General features: G+C 46.8%; 1 protein-coding gene and 1 long non-coding RNA gene across 3 annotated transcripts; one reads left to right on the top strand and one right to left on the bottom strand.

The window, feature by feature from the left end:
- Positions 1–139: 139 nt before the first annotated feature.
- On the bottom strand, positions 140–24729 carry RAB12 (RAB12, member RAS oncogene family). Its single transcript, XM_067699682.1, has 6 exons — positions 24234–24729; positions 12117–12177; positions 4729–4867; positions 2983–3072; positions 2263–2367; positions 140–1329 (listed from the first exon to the last, which is right to left on the bottom strand). Exons 1-6 carry the CDS (start codon positions 24712–24714, stop codon positions 1216–1218), a joined length of 990 nt encoding a protein of 329 aa, XP_067555783.1. The 5' UTR covers positions 24715–24729; the 3' UTR covers positions 140–1215.
- Positions 11922–20221, top strand: LOC137203471 (uncharacterized). Of its 2 annotated transcripts, XR_010933134.1 has the most exons (3): positions 11922–12374; positions 13265–13429; positions 16170–20221. It is a non-coding gene; the product is annotated as an uncharacterized lncRNA (long non-coding RNA). The 2 variants fall into 2 exon arrangements; XR_010933133.1 differs by lacking the exon at positions 11922–12374 and having other exon boundaries at positions 13040–13429.
- Positions 24730–25210: the final 481 nt, after the last annotated feature.

Genomic DNA, 25210 nt, shown 5'->3' with positions numbered 1-25210 from the left:
AACTATCAAAATGTTTTCCATGGAGGAGGAGGCTGCATTTTTCTTATCGAAGACACTCAAAAGATTAAGATGTGGAGTTTTGGAAGAATATTGTCAAACACGTAATTTGTAACTGCACAAATAAGTGTGGCAACTCAACTGTCATCCATAAATACAAAATTTTATTTGCATTTCATTAGTGTAGAAAGACCACAATGCTTCTCATATCACAACACTCAAGACACGCCAAGTTATTCAAATACATAATGACTTATTTACCTTGACTAAACAAACAGTGCAGTTTAAGAAAAGATATACCAAAGACAGAGTTCACAAATTCATTATCAGACCAGGGGGGAAAAAAAAAAGAACACAGTCTAGGCTTAATAGGAATAAGCTTCACCATCAAGGGGAGAAGTTTTATCATTACAAAGGTATATAGAATGTTTAGGCAAATACATGTACGTTCTTTGATATAGTAAAATGTATCTCTTTAAAACTCCTTTAAACAAGATTTGTTTAGGACAGCAGTGTTCTTTTTAAATCTTCTATAGTTTCAAAAACATTTCTTTATTGAATCTTTGTAGTTCTTAAAAGCACAGGGTATGTCCATCAGGAAACCAGAGAGATTCGGGCCTTGCGGCCAATTCAAGTCCTACCTTCTAACTAGTCATATTCTATCAGTAATACGTAATGTGAATAAATAACCTTCAAGACGGCTACGAATGGGCTTGCTTTGTGGGAAACACTCCAACACTTCAAAGATGCTACGGCTGGGAGAAATGTAAATAAAGAAAAAGCATTCAAGATCGCTTTCCCCCCTCCCCCAAAAGTCTTTAGTTTTGCAAATTTTCTTTAAAACAGTAAGCAAAGCACCACGTTCTTTCTTCTTATCAGAATATCTCTGTCCTCATAATATAATTAACAAGGACAATTATTTATTTCAAGAAACATTATAGCTCTCATTTCTCCTGTTCTTCGTATTAGAAGTACTACGTTTCCCAGTGTACATACACTAGGCACCGGGATAATGCATGAAATATAACAATTTGGAGGGAAATATGTCATTTATAACCAAAACTTACCCAGGATTGCATATCTGCGTATTTACAAGTTAGTGTATAGCTCTGACTTGGATTACAAAGTGCGAAAGGAAATGGTCAAAATGATTGTAGTGCAGAATGGAAACTTTCCCCTCTCCAGGAATCGCTCCCACTTTGTCTCCAAAGTAGCGAATCAACAGCATCGGACGTGTGGTCTGGGTGGAGGCAGTTCTGGTGGGATCTCAGGCTCTGGTTGTAAGGAGAGGATGCTATTGGACAGCTCGTTCCTCAGCATGTCCAGAGGCATCTGAGGATAAAGAAAAAGACAAGTACCTTTTAACCCAACAATGTATATGTAAAGACTACAAATCGTACCATTATAGAAGACTGAAGTATTTTGTATAGAAAACTCTTGAATCATCAGAATTTAATTAGGCATGAAAACATTAAGCCAAAACCTAAGAACCAGGTTCAGGGAGCTTCAACCATCACACAAACGCCGCGCAGCCTATTTCACACCCTACGGCAGAAGAGAGTCGATGGACCTCATAAACATTTATTTTCACAGTCCAGTATAATGGAAACTTAATGTACCAAAAAAGGAAAAAACAGTTCTGTGTTCTCCGGGGTTATACCATTACTAAAGGAAGAAGCACCTTCTCCTGGTAATTGTACGGACAGCCACTGTATTAGAAGCTTCTGAATTACGTTTGAACAGAGTCGATTATGTGTAACGGTAATACAAATACACTTAAAGATCTCACTAAGAAATCTTTGGATGCAAGTCCAAAGATGCCTGAACAAAGTGCTGCTGTCCAGTGAAGCCATCTTCCTGCCACCTGGCGCCAAAAAAGGCCCCGGGACGGCCTCAGGCCCCGCCGGACAGCAGGGCCCCAAGGCGGGGCAAGACCTCCACTGTCTGTATCTAACTTAGTCCTTTGTAGGAAAACTCCGAGAGAGGAGCAAAATTCAAATAACACGGCCTGCGGTCACACCCGCTCCCCAGACCACGTGTGAGGCTGAGCGAGGATGGGAACGTGGCACTAGGGACGTGGGGAGAGGCTGCCATGGCAGCGAGCTGGCTCCTTGGGCCGGGTCCTCGCCCCCTTGGTCTTCAGCCTGACGATGACCCCCGTGCTTCCCTTTCTACATAAAAGTTTCCCAACCAAAAAATAGCAAAGGAAACAATGAACAGGTTTCAGATGAAACGCTTTCACGATGTACGATTCTCTCTTTTTACCTTTTTCAGGATGTCATCCACAAGCTTCAGGAATATTTCGTCCACGTTGAAGTTATCCTTGGCACTTGCTTCACAGAACCGCATCCCAGTTATCTGCTGTGCAAACTAAGAAAACAAATTATTTTTCTCTGCAGGGATGCAATACAATCTAATGTACAAACACGGGGCCTGTGATGGGGGACGGACAGCTCCGGGGCTTCGGCTTTCAGGGAAGGGCTGGGACGAAAGGCCTGGAAAGTCCTGTTTACCCTCAAATGTAAAGTTCACAAGTGTAGCCAATTTCCTACATGATAAGAAAACAACAAAACAACATCTGTAAGGTGACGCCAAGTCAAACTACATGCCCAAGTTTCTAAACTGTAGTGTATCTGACATTTAAAACGTGAATATCACAGTTTCTCCACGGAAGGTCAGAGTGAGGGAAAAACCACGACGAAAGCGATTATATGGTTTAAAAGAATATTTCTCTGTATAAGATGTCAGGTGAGATACTAAATAATGCAGGATACACTAATGCGTGTTTCTCCCCTCCATTTCAAAATGAATTTAAAGGAGCAGGAAGTTAACAACAGCAAATGAATAAGAAGGATGCAACTGAGTGATTACTTTTTAAAAATTATGAAATAATTATAAAGTCATTTATTAAAAGGGAAAGCACACAGAGTGCTCACTGTACAGAGCGTGGGTGCTGACACCCCCTCTCTGCCCCCCTTTCCTCACCTTTTCACCTTGCTGTCTGCTGATTTCTCTGTCAGTTTCACAGTCCAACTTATTTCCAACTAAAAGAAGCTCTGCGTCTTCTGAAGCGTACTGTGGGATTGTAAAAGAAGCTGCATTTCAAAGACAGGCACATCACACACGACGGGAAACATCAACCAAGGCAACACGTCTCACCCTTCCGACCACCTGCTTCACGATCTCTGAGCATCTGCGCTGTCCCGGGCAGGGTTCCTGCCGGGCTCACGGCACTGTGGTCACAGGCCTGATGAAGCACAATGTTCTCAACCCTTGACCCATGATTCCTAAGAATCTATCCTAGGGAAATGACTCAAAATATAGGCAAAGTTTTACACTTAGTTGAAAAAAACCTAAAAATCCCACAAAGCAGGTGAAGAATGAAATAAAGTACACAAAAGAATGAAGCCATAAACAAAACAAAACAAAACAAAAGCTTCGGAAGAACATTAAGCTGACACAGGAAGGCCCCTGTGACAATAGTTAGTTAAACAAGCAGGTGTAAAACTAAATGGAGCAGGGACCCAATCTAGTTTTTCTGGATGACAGAACTAAAGATTTTTAAAATTTACGTTTGTGCTTTTCTTCGTTTTCTAAATTTTCTATAATGGCAAGGTACCATTAATTTTAGAATGAAGAAAAGTTAAGCTCCATTTCTAAGTTTTAAAAAAACAGCAGCCCCTAACATGGAGGCCACTGCCTTCGGTTTTAACTCCATCCCTCGGTTTCGTGCTGTCAGCTGGCAGCGAGGGCGCCCCTGTCTGAGGTCCTTAGGAGCACACTCCGCGGCTTCAGCAGGGGAGGACATCACATCCCGAGACTCGCCATCCCAGAGCCCAGACCCGCCCTGGGTCCCGACATCTCCATAACCCTAGCAACCCTGGTCCCTAACACACTTTAAAGAGGCACGCGTTGAAAATGTGCTTAGTAAGACCTGCAAAGGAACATTCTCCAACATCATCTAACAGATGGGTTTAATACAATTTGTAAACAAAATCCAATTTATAATATACTAAGTGTGCTTGTTATACAAAGGAACTAAACATCAAATTACTGAATAAGGGGGAAAAAAACTCTCAAAATGTGGCCACTGTTGACCACCACATCTCACCCTCAGTGGCTGTGTCATCTACATGTGTATTTTGGGTCCCTGTTTCTCGGAGGGGAACCCACAGATTACATTATTCATATAGACTTGGGTTGTCTCCATATAGTCAAGTGTGGTCCAAAGGATAAACTCTTCTTTAGTTCAAAGTGAGGAGGTGAAGGCCATCTCTCATTTGAGGGCAGAGGTCCCGTGGTGACCAAGGCCCTTGACGTCTCCCACGGGCACAGTGGAGACGGCTGTCCCTGGGAGGCTGTCACTCTGTGGACACTCACAAAGTGCGCGTCCAAGTGAACTTTCTGCAGAAACAAGGAGTCCTGAATCTGATTCCAGGGATGCAGCTGGACAGTGTGCAATGAGCGTGTCTGGGCTTTGAAGTCACACAGCCCAGGTACCAGAATAAAAATCCTGGCTCTATTATTTATAAGGGGATCCTGGAGACATGTTAGTTCTTCTCTGCCTCATCTATGATGCAGGGCTATATACCTACTCTGAATGCTGTCATCTGGATTAAATGACATTCAGGATGGAAAAACATGCTCCATAAATGTTTCCCTTCTTCCTTTTGTAATGATTAACACCTACAAGCAAAGAGTCCACATCTGAGAGAGAAACGCAACACCTACCTTATCAATCATCTTCATCCATTTTGGCAAATCATCAAATGTCTCCTTCTTTGTGATATCATATACTAATATGATCCCCTTGGCACTTCTGTAATAAGCTGAGGTAATGCTGTTGAATCTCTCCTGACCTGCTGTGTCCCTAAGAAACAGCAGCAAAAATTAGTTCTGAACAACAACAGGGAGAGCCTCAGCCCAATTGTGAGCAACTCCTCACACATCTGTGCATATTCACTCTTAGTGGGGGGTAGCTTTTCTGAGCTAAGTACATCCAAACAAAATCATAAGGAAGCCCCAATTTCTTTCAAACCAAGATTCTGAAGAGAAGCAAATGCCGTGTAAAATGGTGGAAAGTATAACACACCATAAACTAGGTGGTTATCAACAATGACAAAATGCATGGATGATAACTGAAAAGATTTAAGCCTAGAACTCTTTTAACTGAACTCGACGGTGAATATCTGATTTTGCTGATGGAGTCCCCACTAATGAAAAACACTACAGAATTGGTCTTGTTATCTTCTTAATCCCTCCAGAGTAGTGGTCAAAGGCAAAGGGAGAAGAGGTACCAAATAGCTTTGCAAACAACCAAGCCCATCACTCTCTGACTGCTGCCCTGAAACCTAAAGCTTTATTTCCTCTCCAGGAAAAGTTGTCCGTTTCCACATGAAGATACACGCACACTAACAGTGCACAGAAGCTGGCTGAAACCCATTTTCTAAACCTAAGAAGCCAAGAAACTGCTTGAGAATCATCACAAATTTACAACCGAGGCTCGACAGAGCAGGCCTTCTGATCAGGAAAACAATCTTTAGTTACAATCTACCGTTGTAGACAATCTACAGACTGTCTTTAAAGACCACCTATAATTTAGTTTTTCCTGAAGAACCCTAACTCACGGCATACTCCCAGGGCCATGTGACATGGGTGGCTCGTGGCAGAGGAAGCGAAGGGGCGGTGGGGTACACAGAAAACGGGGTTCTCCCCTGCAAGGCATCCACAGCCTCTCACAGGACAGCATGTGAGCTTCTGAAATGGGGAGATGATGTGACACCTCTTCCCAACGCATTGGATGGGGTGAAACTTGTGGGGCTGTGTCCCTAAAACACATACGGCAAAGGTGCTGTAACTTACAGCCTTGATCAGACTAGACTTGCCTCCAAATTAGCTCCGCTTAGGGATATGTCATTATGCCCAAACAACGAAGCTCGCTGGCAAATTCATCTTCTGGTAAAACAAGGCTACTTGCTTTGCTCCAGAGGCTGTAAGACTGCCCTGTGCCCTTGGCTGGAAGGCCCAGGACCTGAGGCCGGTCTGTTTTGTCCACCAGGGTCCAGTGGCTGCTTGGCCCACTGCGGGCCCTCGATCCACAGGTGTTGAACAAAAGGTTACATGGGTAAAATACAGAAAGTGGATGTCACTTCAAGGCAAACAAACTTTATTTTATTTTTTTAAGATTTTTTTTTTGATGTGGACCATTTTTTTTTTTTTTTTCTGCGGTACGTGGGCCTCTCACTGTTGTGGCCTCTCCCGCTGCGGAGCACAGGCTCCGGACGCGCAGGCTCAGTGGCCACGGCTCACGGGCCCAGCCGCTCCATGGCATGTGGGATCTTCCCGGACCGGGGCACGAACCCGTGTCCCCTGCATCGGCAGGCAGACTCTCAACCACTGCACCACCAGGGAAGCCCCTGATGTGGACCATTTTTAAGTCTTTATTGAATTGGTTACAATATTGCTTCTGTTTTTTGTTTTGGTTTTCTGGCTGCGAGGCATGTGGGGTCTTAGCTCCTCCACCAGGGAGTGAACCCTCACCCCCTGCACTGGAAGGCGAGGTCTTAACCACTGGACCGCCAGGGAAGTCCCCTGAACTTTATTTTTTGACCCAGAACTGCCCCAAAATTGGAACACTGAAAATGATGGGGACTGAATTCTTCAGGATTCCTAAAACCAACTTAGAGACACAAAAATGCACCTTCAAATCAGGTGAGAAGGAATCGATTTAGATACCATTCATTTATAGAAGGAATCATTGAACAATTTTATTTCCAGGATCCTAGACATTTAGGGGCATAATTAATACTTTCAAACCAAAAAAGAGTGAAATCTTTCAGACTGTGGTTTCTCTTCCTATCACAAGTGCTGGCTTGTTCAAGTTGGGATTTGATAAAACATTTCTCACTCATTTCTTTAAAAAGCAAAAATAGGGCTTCCCTGGTGGCGCAATGGTTGAGAGTCCGCCTGCCGATGCAGGGGACGTGTGTTCGTGCCCCGGTCCGGGAAGATCCCACATGCCGCGGAGCGGTTGGGCCCGTGAGCCATGGCCGCTGGGCCTGCGCGTCTGGAGCCTGTTGCTCCGCAGTGGGAGAGGCCACAACAGTGAGAGGCCACAACAGTGAGAGGCCCGCGTATCGCAAAAAAAAAAAAAAAAAAAAAGCAAAAATAACACACATTTTTCTACTCTGAAATCTGTGGTTAGCACATGATAGCTGCACCACAAATTCAAACAGCAATCGGATACAAGGTCTTCACTGAGCATTTTGGGAATTACGGACTTTCATGAATCTTTATGTTAAGTAGTTTTAAGCTGACTTTTAGCTTAAATCAATTTCACATTCGTTTCTATACATATTCACTGAATCAGGATCAGAAACTGGGGGCTCAAGAACAGAGAAATTAGAAATAATACAAGTTTTTGAAAAATTATTTTGATTGTATTGTGGTAAGAACACTTAACATGAGATCTGCCCTCTGAAGGCAGACTTTTTTGAGTGTACAATACAGCACTGTAACCTACAGGCACGACATGCGACAGCAGATCCCTAGAAGTTCTAATAAAAACCCAACAATCAAGGAATCAAGATAGTAACGGGCATTTTTTTTTTTTTTCTTTTGCGGTACGCGGGCCTCTCACTGTTGTGGCCTCTCCCGTTGCGGAGCACAGGCTCTGGACGCGCAGGCTCAGCGGCCATGGCTCACGGGCCCAGCCGCTCCGTGGCATGTGGGATCTTCCCGGACTGGGGCACGAACCCATGTCCCCTGCATCGGCAGGCGGACTCTCAACCACTGCACTACCAGGGAAGCCCGTAACGGGCATTTTTGATACAGTTTCAAAAAACCCGCTACATGAGTAGCACACTTAGGGATCTTGGAAACATTGTGAAGTTAGCTGACTCTCTCCGCTTTAAGTCAGACACACAGAAAGAGGGCGGAGACCTCGAGAGGCAAACTCTGAGGCGACCTGTAACACAAATAAGTCCAAATAAGGCCAGCTCACAAGACCCCAGAGAGGAGACATTAAGGCTATTCCTTTGACTCCGTCTCTTTGTGCCTGGTTCTCACTGCTTGAGGCAGAAAAGCGCCTTCCCTTGAGAGACTATTCCACATTTCCAAAATGTCTGGGTTGCAAAAGTTAAGTGTATGTTAAATACCTACGCTGAGCCAGTACCACAAAAATTCCACACTACTCTCCACTTTTCACACAGCTAGATGATAACACGATACCAATGCCCGGATCCTGGTTTATCTACCTATGAAGATGAAGAATCCTAGTATTTCCCATCTTTATCTCAATGAACCTGAATTTCCACTGTAATGACCGAGAGCTGATTCTTACAGATTTACAGCTTATTACTGTCAGCCAAATCATCATTTACTACTGGTGGCCTGTGATCTCATTATTATTTCTCTCTCTGCTTTTGGTGCAAATTGAAAACTTCCTGCTATCCTGTTTCCACAGTTGGGTAATGCAACCATGCTTTGAAAATTCAAAGACTGTCATTTTAAAAATTTAATATATCAGTTTAAATGACACAATTCTTAATTTGTAGGAACCAAAGTCAGTGTATGAAGCGTTCTACCTCTTCAAGCAGAGAATGAAAGGAAACAAACTTGATGTCAACGTAAGAACGCTGGTGAAGACCAAATTCCCTGCCAGTGAGCATGGACAGAACAAGAGGCCTTCATAGGAAGCATCTTAATTCTGTGTTTGCCTAAAGGTGGGAGGCTAAGTTCTCAGCTTCAAGTCCATCTCAACACAACAGACCTAAGTCTCTGTGAATAATTTCCAGACAGCATGTGGATACAAATTCATGAAACTACATTCTGGTCGACATCTTATTTTAGCTATACTTTCACCAAGTTCTATATACACACACTTGGAAACGCTTCAAGCAGAGATGGGAAAATGGTCCTTTTCCTAACCACAGATAATCAAGGGACTTAAAAAATGTGGCAATGACATAAAGTGTGACCTAAAAACACGACAATGACATCTGCAGCTTTTGCTACCTTAAACCTTTAGGAATCTGTAGTAAATAATACTTTCTTAGATTGGCTATATCCAGAAATCATCAAGAAAAAATGCATGTCTACTAATATAACCTCCTTGTGAAAACCGGCCAGGAGTGAAGCTTCCATGGATTGAGTCTACGTCAGAGCACAGGGTCTCTGAAGAGCTCTTTCCAACACATCGGCTCCCCCTACGCCCTCAACCGGGACAGAGTAAAGTGATGACAGCACACCCGGGACACAGCAGGTCACAACAGCCACAGCTTGAGGACGGCTCCCAGGGAGGAAAGAAGCCCCGCGTCCCTTTACCGGCTAGGCCGCGACTCCAGTGCTTCCTTCCTACCTACGGGATCACAGTGATGGAAAGAAGGTTTTTCCTTCCTTAAATAATATACTCCAGAAGATAAAAATCCTATTTCAGATAAGAATCCTATTTCAAGTATTAAGGGACTAGCAGGTAGCTGGCGTCAGTAGGTACATTATTCACTGGTGAAAACCCCTCTGGAAAAGACAAACTCTACTTCCTCACTGAATCCCTGGGACACTCCCTGTAGAAAACTGGCAATCAACCTCTCAAAAAATTCAATGACGGGCTTCCCTGGTGGCGCAGTGGTTGAGAGTCCGCCTGCCGATGCAGGGGACGCGGGTTCGTGTCCCGGTCCGGGAAGATCCCACATGCCGCGGAGCGGCTGGGCCCGTGAGCCATGGCCGCTGAGCCTGCGCATCTGGAGCCTGTGCTCTGCAACGGGAGAGGCCGCAACAGTGAGAGGCCCGCATACCGCAAAAAAAAAAAAAAAATTTCAATGAATCTGACGGCCCCTCCCTCAGTTATATTTTCCACCAACATTGTGCAGTTTTAAAAATTCCAGGAATGAAGTGCGAAGGGTGAGGAGCAGCAGAGGAGTGACGTGGAGGCAGCTTTCACACCCCAGAGAGCCGTGGTGTCGGGGCGTGCGTGCATCTCCCATAGCTGCACGCTCACACTCTACCCCCCAGAGCGGGATTCACAAGGTTGGGCCCTCTTAGCTCAGATTCAAAGGAAGGCAGCTGGATTCCAGAAGGATCCAATGTCACTGGCACAGAAGGCCTGTAGTGAGCAGAGTTCCAGGGCACAGGACACCTGGACGTAAATACCTCTGTAAATCAGATTACTCCTGCCTGAGACGGAACCCAAGTATTAACGCATCACCTGGGATGTGCCTCTTTGGACAGGTGACAGTGTCATCACTGGGACACTGCTGTCACCCACTGTGCATCACAAACGTTCTCACAACACCTGTGTCTCCTTTGTGAGGCAACCTTCACAGGTGCCAGGTACAGAGGTGGACACACCCCTAGAATCCTTTTTTTAAAAAAAATAAATTTATTTATTTTTATTTTTATTTATTTTTGGCTGTGTTGGGTCTTCGTTGCTGCGCGCAGGCTTTCTCTAGTTGCGGCGAGCAGGGGCTGCTCTTGGTTGCGGTGCACGGGCTTCTCTTGCTGCGGAGCACTGGCTCTAGGCACGTGGGCTTCAGTAGTTATGGCGCGTGGGCTCAGTAGTTGTGGCTCACTGGCCCTAGAGCGCAGGCTCCGTAGTTGTGGTGCACGGGCTTAGCTGCTCCACGCCACGTGGGATCCTCCTGGACCAGGAATCGAACCCATGCCCCCTGCGTTGGCAGGCAGATTCTCAACCACTGCGCCACCAGGGAAGCCTCCGAGAATCCTTTTAAAGACCGTCTTTTTTTTTTTAATTTGGCCACGCCACGTGGCCTGTGGGGTCCTAGCTCCCTGACCAGGGATTGAACCTGTGCCCCCTGCAGTAGAAGCGCAGAGTCTTAACCACTGGACCGCCGGGGAAGTCCCTAAAGACTGTCTTTACCTTAAAGAGTGTACGGTTAGAAACAGTGGCTCACGTGAAAGGTACTCTGCTGCTATTTCCAGAATTCAAAACCTGGGCAGCAATGCACACACACAGCCTGATGCCTTCTTCAGTCATGGGCTAACAGAGTAAGAAATACCCATTTTCTATTACCAAGTATTTAGGCAAGACCATAAACGTCTCATAGTCAAGCCCCAAACAAAAATACGAAAAACAAAAACACAAAACAGAAAAGCAACACTTCCCCACCCCAATCCTTCAAGTGGGTTAAACAGTCAGCAGTCACCAATGTAGACATTACCTGACAGCCGGCGAGCTCCTCCGCTGGTTCGGGGGCAGTGGCGCCCCAGACAGGGACACGGGTGAGGATGAGGCATGGCACTAACACGCAAGCGTTAGGTGACGATGGAGCTACCGATGTGGCAGCAATGAACGTGGATGAAAGCAACACACACACGGCGGACAAACACTCAGAGCTGAGGTCTACCTGCGGGAGGAGTTAGTGGCTGAGATGCTGCCGCGCGACCATGTTAACAGCAAGGGCGACTTGGGACACCCCCGGCAGGGCCGCTCCCACTGCCGCCGCCCCCGGGCCCTCCTCCAGAGGGGCTCCGGGGGTCCCCGCGGTGGCCGAGTGCTGAGCGGTCCGCACATGGCTGGTTTAGTCTCTCACACGCTCCTGACGTGCAGGGAGCCCAGTCTCTCCGGGCTCCCCTCCATGGGGCACGGAGGGCCTCAGGGCACATGGCTCCGGCAATGGAGCTGGAAGGGCATGCGTGTCCCACGGTGGCCACCACGCGGTGCCACCAGGGACACAGCCTGTGGGGGACTTGCCAGGAGACAGCGCAACTCCGGGAAGGAACACACTGGCCTTTCTCTGAATGCTCGCAAAGCAATGTTAAAAACATGCAGACGAGCAGCGGAGCCATCGTTTTAGTGATGACGGTTTTGTCAAATGATGTGAAACTAGAGACTAAAGGCTCCAAACTAGTTGCCATAAAAGTCACATTCTTCTCCCCACAACTCCTATGTGCAAATGGGACCTGAGACAAGTGGACTCTTTCCTGAACTCTCCATTGACAAGTGAACTCTCCCCTGAAGGAAGGTCTGTTCATTCCACTTGAATGTGAGCAAAGGAGCGGAGACATAGGAGCGACAGACCAGCTTGAACGGTTAATTGTATTAGACAAGCATGTGGACTGGTAAACACACGTGGCAGGACCGGGTGTAGATGCCCACTTACCAGATTTGTAACCTAATTTTCTTTCCTCTTAGCTCTACGGTTTTGATTTTAAAGTCAACACCTGTAAATAAAACAGACGAAGATGAAGCAAAAACAATGCAATTCGTCAGAAAAATAATACTACTTGTACATTTTTATGCCATTATCAGAAAACCCAAAAAAACCGATCACACTAAATCCTAAAAGGAGAAAGCAGAAGTTTGCCAGTATGCGTAACGACCATCACTCTGTGCTTCCCGGCACAACTGAAGAGCCAAGGTATGTTCGGTTTTACCCTGAACTTGAGATGCAGCATTTGCTATTCATAATAGAGTTTATGACTACTAGAGATGTAGCATAAAAACCATTAATTACAACTAATCATGACATGAACAAATGAATGGTTTTATAAGCATGCTATCTCGGGGAAAATTCTTATATGTTACACTGGAAACTCAGTCCTGATTTCAAACAGCCTTAGTCTGAATTTAGAAATTATTGTATTAAATTTTTTAGCATTCACAAAAGTGACATTATTATATTGTCAATAGTGTGGAAGAGGAATTATTTTTTAAAAATTTACTCATACAACTTAATTTCATTTTTTATTTACTTTAACGGTAACAAGTAAACCAGCATGAATCATCAACCATTTCCAATTCAGCCCTTAAAGCTTCAGATAATTTTTTAAACCAAATTTTCATCTGTGGATGTTACCTTATATACTTCTCACTTATAGAAAACTTCAAGATTTCAAAACAATATTTTTTACACAATTTTCACAGCTAAGAAAAAATAAACCAAAGGGATGCCAGCTAAATTTGGGAACTGGAAACATAATCTCTACAGGAACTATATCGTGACTGCTTCATGGATCCAGGGCCCCGATGCTGCCGGGTCTCTACCGGGGCAGGGCTGGGGGGTGGGGCACTGATGCAGCTCTTCAAAGTCAGATGATGTTCTTGAGGTGAAGCCCAAGGCATGCGGCTGACTTTTATAATTAGTAACACACTGCAGACACCAGTGCAAACAAAACACATGTTTACAACCCTGGGTGGGACCAGGGTCTGTACAACAAAGAAAAGTGGCAGGAATATAAAATGTCACAGCTGGAGAATAGGCTACTGCATCTTGGTTCTTAATCTCTTGCACCTGCCCTGATTTCAAAGGTCACAGCAAACGGTGGTTAAGCCAATTTCACTTGCAGTTCTGGAAAAGCTTTGCTTTCCCGAGTCAACTGACTCGCAGACAGCCTTGAAACAGGAAGCATGTCTGTACACGACCAACATCCTCAAATAGAGACCAAGCAGAATCCTTCATGACTCAACCACAAGGTAAGAGCAGAGCCTAACGTGATATTCTACAGGCCTGGAAACCAGCCTGGACCTATACGCTACGTTCTGATTTTAAAAAGGCACAGCTCACACAAAACCCTTTCTTCCTGATATTAGCATAAAATTAGGGCCTCACCGTGTTACTCTGTGATAGCAATTTACAAATCAAATTCATATTCTGCCATGACTACTATTCTGTTTTGCTTTTGTTTCTAGTTCCTTTTTTTTTTTTTTTAAATTTTACTTAAGGGAGCTGCAACTTGTTGAGACTTGTTGCAGTGCCAGCTACATTTTATTGAAAAGAACTGGCCGATGATACTTCGTGAGCTCTGCTTCACGTCAACTACAAGAATCCCTTGAAACAGCCAGCACAAACAATTTTTGTTTTGATTAGGCCGTTTTCTCTGCTAAGAACCGTTCTGAGCCTGAACATGTCAGACCTTTTTGTCAACCGACTTGAACAACTTTCCCACTTTAGCAGTCCTGCACTTGTCGCTATTTTGTAACCACAAAGTTTAATGAGTAAAAATAAAAGGAAAGGGCATTAATAGTCAAAATCAGGAATAAGTGGTAATGTTATCACTGTGTGATTATAAATAGACTACTAATTTCAATAGGAGAACATAGCAAAGATGAGCGAACAGCGAACAGGATTAAGAATCTGTTTAGCCGAAACTACCTAGTTTTAGTGAGTAGGTTAATGACATCACTAACAACAACAGAAAAATACCCAGTGGCTAAATCTAAAATTCCACAGAAGAAAACAGATCATTAAAATAGTCCCTTCTCTTAAATGAAATTTCCTTTACCATATCCAACAGCCACTAAGTGGTGGTAATGGTTGGAAACTTACTCCATTTATAGCTTAGAAACAAATCCTTGAAGTATACAACTACACATTTTTTAAAAGCCTTTTTACATCAAGTCAAAAATATCTTGGCGCTATTTTTAACATTTACATGTCATAGAAATTATATATGATCCTTAACAAAAGGTAACAAGTCACCAATAGCCTCAAATAGGGGATTCGTTTTGAGAAAAGTCAGCACAGAGACTCCTGACTGAGCAGGGCCGCCCAGGACCAATGTTTATAAACAAATAAGGGACAAAAAAAAAGTGGCAACTTCTGTTGAAAACGAAGTTTCCTATAGTGTCAATTTTTTTTTTTTTTTTGGCTGCACCGTGTGGCATGTCTGTTCCGACCAGGGATCGAGCCCCCTGTGTTGGAAGTGAGGAGTCTTAACCACTGGACCGCCAGGAAAGTCCCCTCCTATAGCGTCTTAAGCAACGGGAAGCAGCCAGCCTACCACTCCACCAGGTGGTGGAGACAGTCCTGCCCCTAAAGAGTTGAGTCATCCAGACCGAAATCAACAGCCCAGGCACTTGGCAAAGTGCCTTCCTCTGCTCTTCTCTCTTGGAGACCCTCCCTTTCTGCCCAGGAACCTTTTCGGTCCTAGGTGCTTCCCATCTGAGCCTCCCGACAGCCCCATGCCTTACCCGCGTTCCTCATCCATGTTACCAGTTCTGCCCCCTCCAGCCCTGACCCGTGGCTCCGTGGGTCTCCCCCATGTGACAGGAACAGGGGCCTTCTGAGCACACTCACCTTTGGCTCCCTGGAGCCTAGAACACTGCCTGGCCCACCACAGCGACCCAGTAAACCTGGTGAATGGAAACCTGCCCCTCTTCTCCATCAAACGCTGGGTGAGTAAGGAGAAATGCTGACTCTTCTTGGAAATAAAAGGAAATTGAGGACTGATGATGAAACACACACACACACACACACACACACACACACACACACTTAAACCGTAGGAAGGAAGGGCGGATGTTCTGTCCTGAGTGTGCCTGGTGGACAGAGTGGTGGAATTCAGGGTGCCTAGCTCACACACATCACCCTGGAAATGGAGCATTTCATTTCTCCTACAATTCCTGTTACTGATGGTAAAACCTGAGAGGATGGTCAGTCTTAATACGTCCAGATCCTCTCCCTACACGCGCCCCTCCCAGCGGATTATTACGGTCTCAGTTTACTCAGTCACGTAGACAGGAAATGGTCCACTAAGTGAATGTCCTGCCACGTGACAGGGGCCTACCCTTCTTTAAGCTTAACCAATGTATGAAGTCTTCCTAAAAATATTTTGATCAGAAAGGACACAGGTAATCCCTCTGTCAATGGGTGTAGCTATGTATTCTATTCAAGTCGGCTTGATCTTAATTTCCTTTAATAACAATGAGAGTGGGCATCTGTCAGACCCCCTGTGCCTGACATGCAGCACGTGGGCTCCTTCAGAGCCCAGTGAGCCAGGCACTACTATACTCAGCGAGGCCAAGGTCATTTGCTTGAAAGTCATGATCACTTCTGCCAGTTGAGGGGCAGAGCCTAGATTCAAAATTGTAACACTGCCCACAACCAAAGGTTGTTAACATAAAAGTCAGATGCGTGGAAACAAGGAAAAGTGCAAAATCTGCAAATGGCCCAGCGTCACTGTTAAAGGGCTGTTAAGGGGCTGTTAAAGAACGTTTACCCTTGCGCTGTCATCTTTGTATTTATCTTTCATAAATCTCAGCAAGAGCATAAAGAATTGTTGCACTTGGTGCTGATTAGATTTCTAAGTTCCCTTGAAGGCAAAACATTTACAAAAAAAAAACTGCCGTGTTACGTTTTGCTGGGGCATAAAAAGTTACAAAAATGAAAATAGCAAAAATAAACAGAAGCTTCTTTCTTCACATTCCCTTCCAGCAAGAAGCAAAATAAAAGCAAAAATAACACGGCGGCCCATGCCTGCGATGACAGCTGAGCGTCCCTCCTCCACTCGCACACCCGCCCCCAACAACGAGGACCTGCAGTTGGCACCAGACTACGATTCTAGTTTACTTAACATGGATGATTTCACAGACTCTGAAATAGGTCTCAATTCAAGCAGTGGTTACGACGTTACTGCCAATTTATAATAACTATCTTAGGTGCACACACTGGCTTTTCTTCCAAGGACATCTATCCTTGACGGTGTCGCCCAATCCTGGACTACTGGTGGAGAGGATTCCCAGCATTTCCACTGAGTTGACAGTGAGAAAATAAACTAGGAAATGTGTCAAGGTCACACAGATAGAGGCAAATTTAACATTAGGAAACCCTCTCTTGAACATGAGGCCAGCCTTCTGCCTGACCACCGCCTTTCAGGGAGAGCGCCCGATAAAGGGCAGGCAATGCAGACCACCTTCCTGTAGTACTGACTCCAGGAGGCCCCCGAACCTCTGAAACCTTACCGTTTAATATTATGGGGGGCTTCTCCTACCTAAGCCGAGTTATGAGGATTCAACGAAACGGAAACTAAGTTACTGTAACTGTAAAATACTTCGATCATCTCAGAAGCAGGTACTATTAAAATAGTTTAAATAACTGCATGTCATTAAAAAATGCTCTCAGGTGTGAGGATATTAAATGCCCACCCCGAGTCTAACAAGACCTGCCCCTCTCAGTCCAGACTGGATGGCCTGCACCTCAAGCAAAGACCACCCACCATCCCTGACCCGGACACACGCAGGAGATGGCCGTGCACTTGGCTGGAACAGACATGGACACACGTGAACTTCATCCGGCAAGGAGAGGGGAGTCTGAGGTCACGCACTCCAGAGGGGGTGCGTGTTCGTTGTCATGAAAGTTTCATGGGCAAGGATGTGCTCCCCTTGCAGACAAAGAACAATGTCTCCCGGGTTTACTGCGTATAGTAACTCATTGCAGGGATCTTCTTGATGCTTTTATAGGTAGATACTGTCATTGTCCCCATTCTACAGATGAAACACTGAAGCTCGGGCAGCTGGTACCTTGCCCAAGGTCAACAGGTGGGTAAGTGTGAGAGCGCAGATTTGAACCCAGGCAGTCTGGCGCCTCCCAGATCTCTGCACAGCCTCACCTGAAGGCAAGAATGGAGGCAACTACTGGGAGGGAGCTGTAAACATGTTTTTAACATCAAAAAAGGAATTCTGCGTTGCTAGGGAAATATATAAAAAAGCAAGAGTGAGGGACTGGCCGGCTCAGACTGCTTCCAAACGAGCAGGCCTGGCTCTACCCTCTGGCTACACACAGACCCCGGCTGAAAAGCAGGGAGTCATTTCAACCTCCTGGTCACCAGAGGAAGAGAATGTCGATGGGGGAGGAAGATCTGGAAAAGAAAAACCCCCAGATGATCAAATGGCAGATCAGTAACATTTTCTTCACTTGCTAAATACTAAGTTTACCACTGATCAGACGGGCCCATAAAATATGCCGGGAAATTCAAGGGCCTTTCTACTTTACCCAGGTCCTGTGCTTACACTTTGACACTTCATGCTCACCTGTATGTATTTCAGTACGCAGCCTTAAAGGATAACAATTATATTTTGGAGTGTTGCAGAGTTTTTGCATCTGTAGTATAATTTAGGAGGATAAGGGAACATCTATAGTTGCCTTTTCTGGTCCAGGTACATAAGCTATTTCGTTCCTGTAGCACCAGAGAGGAACAGAGTGTGAGTTCTATTTTTTCTTTTCATGAAGGAGGAAACTGAAGTTAAGGTGCTGCCTAAAGACAGTGACAGCTTGTGAGTAGAGCTGGGACTTAAATCCAGGACTGTCTGCCCACCCCCCCCCAAGCCCACACTCTTCCTCCCTCTCACCCCCACCCCCTGCCGGGAGCTTCGAGAATGACGGGAGTGGCCAAGGAGACAGTCCAGTGTCTTAAATGAAAAACCAAAAGTGAAAGTTTGGTTGCGGGTGCGTGATTGTGTAGCAGGCCTAGCTTCTGCGTTACATTACGCTGGAACAACGAGAAGACTTGCGATCCCGGGCAACCCCCATCACCAGCTTGCCGGAGGTGGGTCTGCAAGTTGTGCTTTGGTTTTGTAAACTAAGGCCTTAGGTCAGCACTAGACACCAAACAGAGGAGGCTGTCAGATTTGGGGGGAAAAGGTTTCCTGCGGCATACAATGTTCTGTTAAGCCTGTGTTGTATTTTCTGGTTTTAAAGTTCAAGGGTTTAAAAAAAAAAAAAAATCCCATCCAATTAAGGGCACTATTTTAGGCTTATAGTTCTGGCTTTCCAAATCCTTTCTGAATATCAAAGCTGTGCAACTAAAGGACAAAAGGAGAAGAATCCCCTTCCTCCTCTGTTAAAGCGTAGCTTTTTACATCCTCCCTAACATTTTTTTTTTCACGGCCCTCTTCAGGACTCACTTCCCCTTCTGAAAAGGACAAGCCAGGTGAGCAGGTGTGCTTCCTGCACCATGAAATGGCCTGCGGAATGGAGTCTTACAGAAGTACGAGCAGCCTCTCATGAAAGACCTGCTGACTAGTGCACAAAACTATGCCTTCCTTACAAATTCAAGCAAATGCTTCACAAGAACGACGTTTCTGGCATACAAGGCTGGAGAATAATTTGGCCCTATCAGCTCTCGAAGGAACCCAGGCTGCCTCCTAAAGCTAGTCCACAGACCCTCGGCCGATGGTTCCGCAGAGCCCACAGCTGCAGGACAGGCAATCTTGAAGAATCTGGATCCCTATCATCGAGCATAAGCAGAACTTTCTTCTGCAGTGTGAGTGCACGACACTGAAAGAAAGGCTGAAGGCACATAAGCCAGGTCTTTAAATAGATTTTTATTCAACCTCAACAACCGGGATCGCCAACTTTCCACACTTATTTTGAAAGACAGCTACTTTATTTCCACAAATGCGCTCTGCACAGCCTATCAGCGTGCCCTGGGTGCATTAAGTAAGCCAAATCACACACTGCACAGCATATGCTGGCATAGAAACTGACCGTTCCTCTTCCACTCCCTTCTCCCTGAGTCATCTTGTTACATCATCCCGGCAGGGGAGGGGCTGACACTGAGAGCTTCAGAGTCTGGGCTTCGGAGTGGGAATTCGGACGACTCTCCCTAACTCCCTCGTTGAGTGAAACACTCGGGCAGCTCAGCTATGGCTGAAAAGACTGCACACAATCACAGAAAAGCAACACAAAACACACAGCTTATCATTTTAATCCAGTATGAAATGATCATTCTGGGTTTCTGAACAAAAATCTGTGACCTAAATTTCCAGAATAAAGTACAAGCAGTCGATTTCCCTTGACAGCAGCTCCACTGCTTGTAGGCAAAGCAGACCAGAACCTGATGGCCTGCATCTCATCCATCTTGTCCCGTAACATTCAAGGCCAATCCACAGACAGCCTGTCCTGCACAGGATTTACATCCACCTGTTCCTTGGACCTCGCGATTCTGCTTCCGGCTCTACTGCTGGCCCTGATGAACCAGTCACCTGCACCACGACGTTTCCTCGCCCTGGGAACAAGCTTCCCCAGTGCACATGGGACCCGAAGAGGTGCGCACTGAGAACAGAGACCACGGCACGTGACTGAGTGGGAACAGCGCTTCCAGCAAGTGCTATCAACGCTCTAAGACCACTTACTCTCAGGGGCCAGGCTGTGAAGTTTAATGCATGGATGCAAAATGAGAAAAATGAAGACAGAGTAGTGAGGTTCTCAAACTGAATTCAAAAGAACTTTTAAATTCTGATATTCTGTCTTTCCTAATTTTTTTGGTCTACCTCATGTTAAGTCTTTTTTTTTTTTAAAGTCGGTGGTAGTGGATTGTTAAAAAAATGTCCTTACATGGCAAAGTAAAAGAAATGGTAATCCTATGTTGGCCTCCGGCACTTTGAAAGAAACTTTACTGCCCAGGAAATGAGAATTCTGGTCCAAACTGTCTTACTCCTCCTTCTCCTCTATTTAAATATATTTTAATAAATACGTAAAAGGCTTAAGATATTTGAATAATTGAATATTTAGGTAAGAAATGCAATTTTCAGAGCAGTATTTTAATATCCAGAGGAAAGTGACAAATGATAGCGGCATAGTTAAAGAAAGTCAATGTCAATGATACCATAGATCGATGACATCACTACCTTCACAGGGCTCTCAGGGGGACCAAATTAGGCAGGTAGGAAAGGGTTTCATGGTGTCTGATTCTGAGCCATCCAAAATTTCAGAATAAAGTGAACTTAAATCTCAAAGTAAGCTAAGGAACAGACAGACAAAAGGAACTCACTTGCAGCCCTGGCCCTGACCACTTGCTGACTGCTGGGCCATTGTGGATGAATTGTCTACCCTCTGGGACTCTGCTTCCTCATCTGTAAAATGGGGAAACCTTCAGGATTGTCGTGAGGTTTAGAAAGAGTATACTCTTGCTGGTACACAGTACATGCTCAAGAAATGTAGCTACCACTAATAGGCCGTAAACTTTTACATGCAACGACAATAAATTACTTATCCAAAGTCACAAACTCGTTTATGGCAAAGCTTATATCAAGAGCCCAGGTTTTCTAGAATGTTCTTCTAGAAATTTAATGCTGCTGGGTGGGTGGAGGCAGGGTGCTGCCTGATAAAAATATTTCGATCCAAACAAACTTAACAGTTAGCTTCCAATCGTTAAAAAACAAAGGTTGACAGATACATAATTTTATGAGTTTTTTTTTTAGAGACTTGTGAACTTCTAGTCAACTAGTTTTTTTTTCCATTTTTCAAACTTCAAAAACCTGTTCCTGCGGCTTTTAAAGCCCCTGTCAAACCACGCCAGCCACATCAGACCAAGTGACTCGATTCCATGAACACAAAACATACTCCACCTAGACAATTTCCATTAACTAGGCCAATTATTTATTTATTTATCTATCTATTTATTTATGGCTGAGTTGGGTCTTCGTTGCCGTGCACACACAGGCTTTCTCTAGTTGTGGTGAGCGGGGGCTACTCTTTGTTGTGGTGCGCGGGCTTCTCATTGCGGTGGCTTCTCTTGTTGCAGAGCATGGGCTCTAGGGTGCTGTGGGCTTCAGTAGTTGTGGCATGTGGGCTCAGTAGTTGTGGCTCGCAGGCTCAGCAGTTGTGGCACATCGGCTTAGCTGCTCTGCGGCATGTGGGATCTTCCCAGACCAGGGCTCGAACCCATGTCCCCTGCCTTGGCAGGCGGATTCTTAACCACTGTGCCACCAGGGAAGTCCCAATACGTCAATTATTAAAAACAGTCTTTTCAGTTTCATACCCTGGTGAGTTCTGTGTGTCTTGTAAACCAAATCAACTTTTGATTTCATTAATAATACAACAACAAAAAAATCATTTTGTTCATTTGTAACTTTACAAAATAGGTTTATTACCTCAAATTCCTCAGGATATCTGCTACGATCTTTTACAGAAAGTCCAGTGGGTCTGACTCACTGGAGATGCGTGCTTCCAGCCTGAGGTTTGCTGAGCCATTACTGGAGCGACCCTCCTGGGTCAGCACCTGTGCCGGGCTGCGGGGCACATGGTCTTTTCCAGACTCTGCCAGCCGTACAGGGTGAGGGCAAGGGGCCCCGTGGAGCAGAATCTGCAGAGCTGACTGTGCTCCGTGGACACGAAACTCAACAACTGGCCTCAGAAGGACCCTACAAGCCACCTGCGGGAGGCATTCAGGTGAGGCAACCCCAACTGTACAGCACACCCAGCGCCACATTTAAATGTGCTTTTCTAAAGGAACGCGGGGAATGAACTTCATCTCTACAGCATTCCAGTGCAGAGGAAGGCTCCCCCCTTCAGCTCTCATCCCACCCCGACTGGGGGGGCTTCCTCCACGCTCCCCAGCCTGTACACATCTCTACATTCCCCTCATCACCCTGGGGCATCCCGAGCCCCACGGCTCTGAGCCACATCTGGACAGAGACTTTGTCCTCTTCACTCAAGCCCCCGCGGATAGCACAGCACCAGCACACAGTAGGTGCTCAGTAAGTGATCTGATAAGTGGAAGGAAAAAGCAGCTCACAGGCAGAGATTGAAGGTTAACTTTCTTAAAGTGTTCTCACACTCTGGGTCAGACCAGAAGTTAGCATCTTTCTCTGAACTTCCCACAACTAATAAACACTTATCACGCCGAGCACTACAGGCTACTTATGGAGGAAACAAACATGAGCAAGACAAAGTCCAAGTTCACAGGGAGCCCCACAACAGCAGTGGTGTGGGGAGGCGTGTGCGTTTACGCTTGTTTGTTAAGGGGACAGAGAAACCGACTGCCTGGTCCCCTCGCCTCCCGGTTTCTTCCCGATTCCCAAATACCCGATGCAACCCTGCCAGGGCTGTACCCAGAGGCCTTTATGGCTCCTGCTGCTACAGGAGAAGGTGCACACTCCATGGCCTGGCAGCCAAGGTCCTGAGGCATTCATTCCCGATGTCCCCTAATGATGCCTTCCCAGACTGTGCAGGTGTTGCTCCACTGCGGCCCCGGCTTAAAAAACCCCTCCTCACCTCTCCTCTGCCCAGTTCTAAGCACACCTGTGCTCATCCCCCATCTCGCCCTCCAGCCACCCAAGCCCTGTTATCCACCCATTATTCCTGTGCTAGTTTCTCTTCACCTAGTACAGCTATGTTACTCTTCATTTTCACATATTTTTAAGCGTGGAGCCGTAAAAGATGGATAATTCTGAATTGCTTTTAGTTCTATTTCACTTATGCCAGGTACTAAAATAACAGTATAAACCCTCGTTGGATGGTTTAATAACTCCCTGTACTTTATATGATCCAAGATTGGATGTCTGAACCAGGTCAAAGGTACGCTACTGAACTTTAATGTCATGACTCCAAGGCCAAGATATTAAAAACACACAGTGTACAGAGAGCACAAATATGTCCAAAATGATCTATTATAAAAAAAAGCATGAAGGGAAACACATTCTCACAAACAAAACAAAAAGACAATACAAAAACTGGGAGGTTAGTCTTCCAATAAGACATTTTAAATGTAGTAGTGTTTTGTTACATGACAGCTTAAAGCCAGTTCATCCCCAAATTGTATCACCTTGGAACTACCACTGGTTACAATACTAAATATTTGTACAAGTGTGTGGAATGATACTTTTAATTCTGAGTTTCATATTTACATACCATTTATTCACTGTTTCTTGGACCTCCCCTAGGGGAATCCCTCCCTATTACTGAAGGTGACTGATCTTCCTTTCGAAGAACCATCTCATCTGCGTGGTTCCCCTACCTTTGACAGCTTTTAAGGGGTTTTCCATAGAAGCAGCTGTTACCGACTGCGACCTGACAGACCTCAACGCCAAGGCCTGTACATGTGACTTCATCAGAAAACTTCCCTGCAGTTTCAATTTTACATCCTGAGGACACGATACTTCCTGACCCGGTTGGTTCTGTAATTACTTCGCTATACTTCACGCACCTGGCGGTGCCGGAGGCCTCCTCCCCACTTTCGGAGCCCCTGGGGGGTTATTTGAGGTCACGGACAAACACAGCTGAAGTCCTTCTGCCCCGCATTTACAGTTAAAAGAAACTTAGTGTAGCGTTAGTTTGAATATTCCTCGGAGATCCTCCACAGGGAATTTAAAACGTCATTATTTCAGCGCAACATAAAAGTGAGTTCAAAATTAGAAAATAAGCCGGGTTGACAGTGGAAATACCCCTACTCCTAGGACGGCAAAGTTAGGGCATCAAAATTCACCAGACATGACGCACTCTGGCCATCTAGCCAGGGCACAGCTCGAGTCCACCACGCTGCCCACCTGCCCCCCACCTGTCACCACCTTTTTCCTGGTAACGAGTGGGCGGGGGGTTTCCGGGGAGAGAAGCTCCGGGCTGGACGGGCCCCGCGCATCACCCGGCCTCGTAACGGCGCAGGGCGGGGGCGCAGGACGACTCTGCGTGGGGACGGGGGTCTCCACCCGGCGCGGGGCAGGGGAGGCAGGGGCTCCCCGGGGCCGACCCCGCATGCACGGCCTGGCCGGCCAGCCTTACCCACGGTGGACTTGCAGGCCTCGCAGAAGGTGTCGTCGGTAAAGCGCTCCATCAGGCTGGTCTTGCCCACGCCGCGGGAGCCGATGATGATGACCTGCAGCTTGAAGTCGGCCGGCCTGGGGGGCTGCTTCCTCCGCCGGGACTGGCCGCCCGACAGTGCCGGGGAGCCCGCGCCCAGGCCGCCGCCGCCCGCGGGCCGCCTCTGCAGCGCGGCGCCCGGATCCATGCACGCATGCGGCCCCCGCGCGGCCCGCCGCCCGCCGCGCGCCCCGGGCCCCGGCGCTCCCTCGGCCTCCGCCGCGCGCCGCGGGTCGGCCCCGGGCTGGGCGAGCGCGCGCTCAAGAGGCCCCGGCGGTCCACGGGCTCCGCGCTGCTGCTGTGCCACCGGCCGGCCCCCCGCGCCCGTGTCCGCTCCGCCGCCGCCGCCACCGCCGGGTGAAGAGGAAGGGAAGCAGCTACTCCGCAGCAGCGGCAGCAGCATCCCGGGCGAGGCGGAGCGACGGCGCAGGCGCGGCTGGCGGGGGGGGGGGGCGGGGCGCGGGGCTGCCGGGAGCGCGTCCCCTGCCGGCGGGAGGACCGCCCGCCTGCGCGCCTCCCCCGTATTCTCGCCCCCTCTGCTCTGCCTGCCTCCACTGCCCTCTCTTCCCTGCCCTTTATTTCTGCGGCTTTCACCTTCCCTTCTCCTCCATCCCCATCCCCCCTTTCCTTTTTCCCTCCTCCTGTCCCTGCCGTCATTGAACGCAGCCCCCAAACACCAGGCCAGTGTGTTAGCCGTCTCCCCCCTAACCTGTTGAACTCTGAGATATTCCCCAAATCACTGCCACAAACTCGCACTGTCACCGGGCGCTGAGAGTCCCTGGCCGGCCCCCGCCTCGACCCCCGCCCCCTGGGAGTCCCGTGCAGACCCACCCTCGCTCAGGCCCAGACCCCACCTACCCCGCTTGGGAAGGAGACTGATCACCTCTGTCTTACATTTT

The sequence above is a fragment of the Pseudorca crassidens genome, chromosome 12, assembly GCF_039906515.1.
Source record: "Pseudorca crassidens isolate mPseCra1 chromosome 12, mPseCra1.hap1, whole genome shotgun sequence".
Taxonomy (NCBI): domain Eukaryota; kingdom Metazoa; phylum Chordata; class Mammalia; order Artiodactyla; family Delphinidae; genus Pseudorca; species Pseudorca crassidens.
The sequence above is the reverse complement of the archived record's forward strand: the minus strand, read 5'-3'. Positions and strand labels throughout refer to the sequence as shown.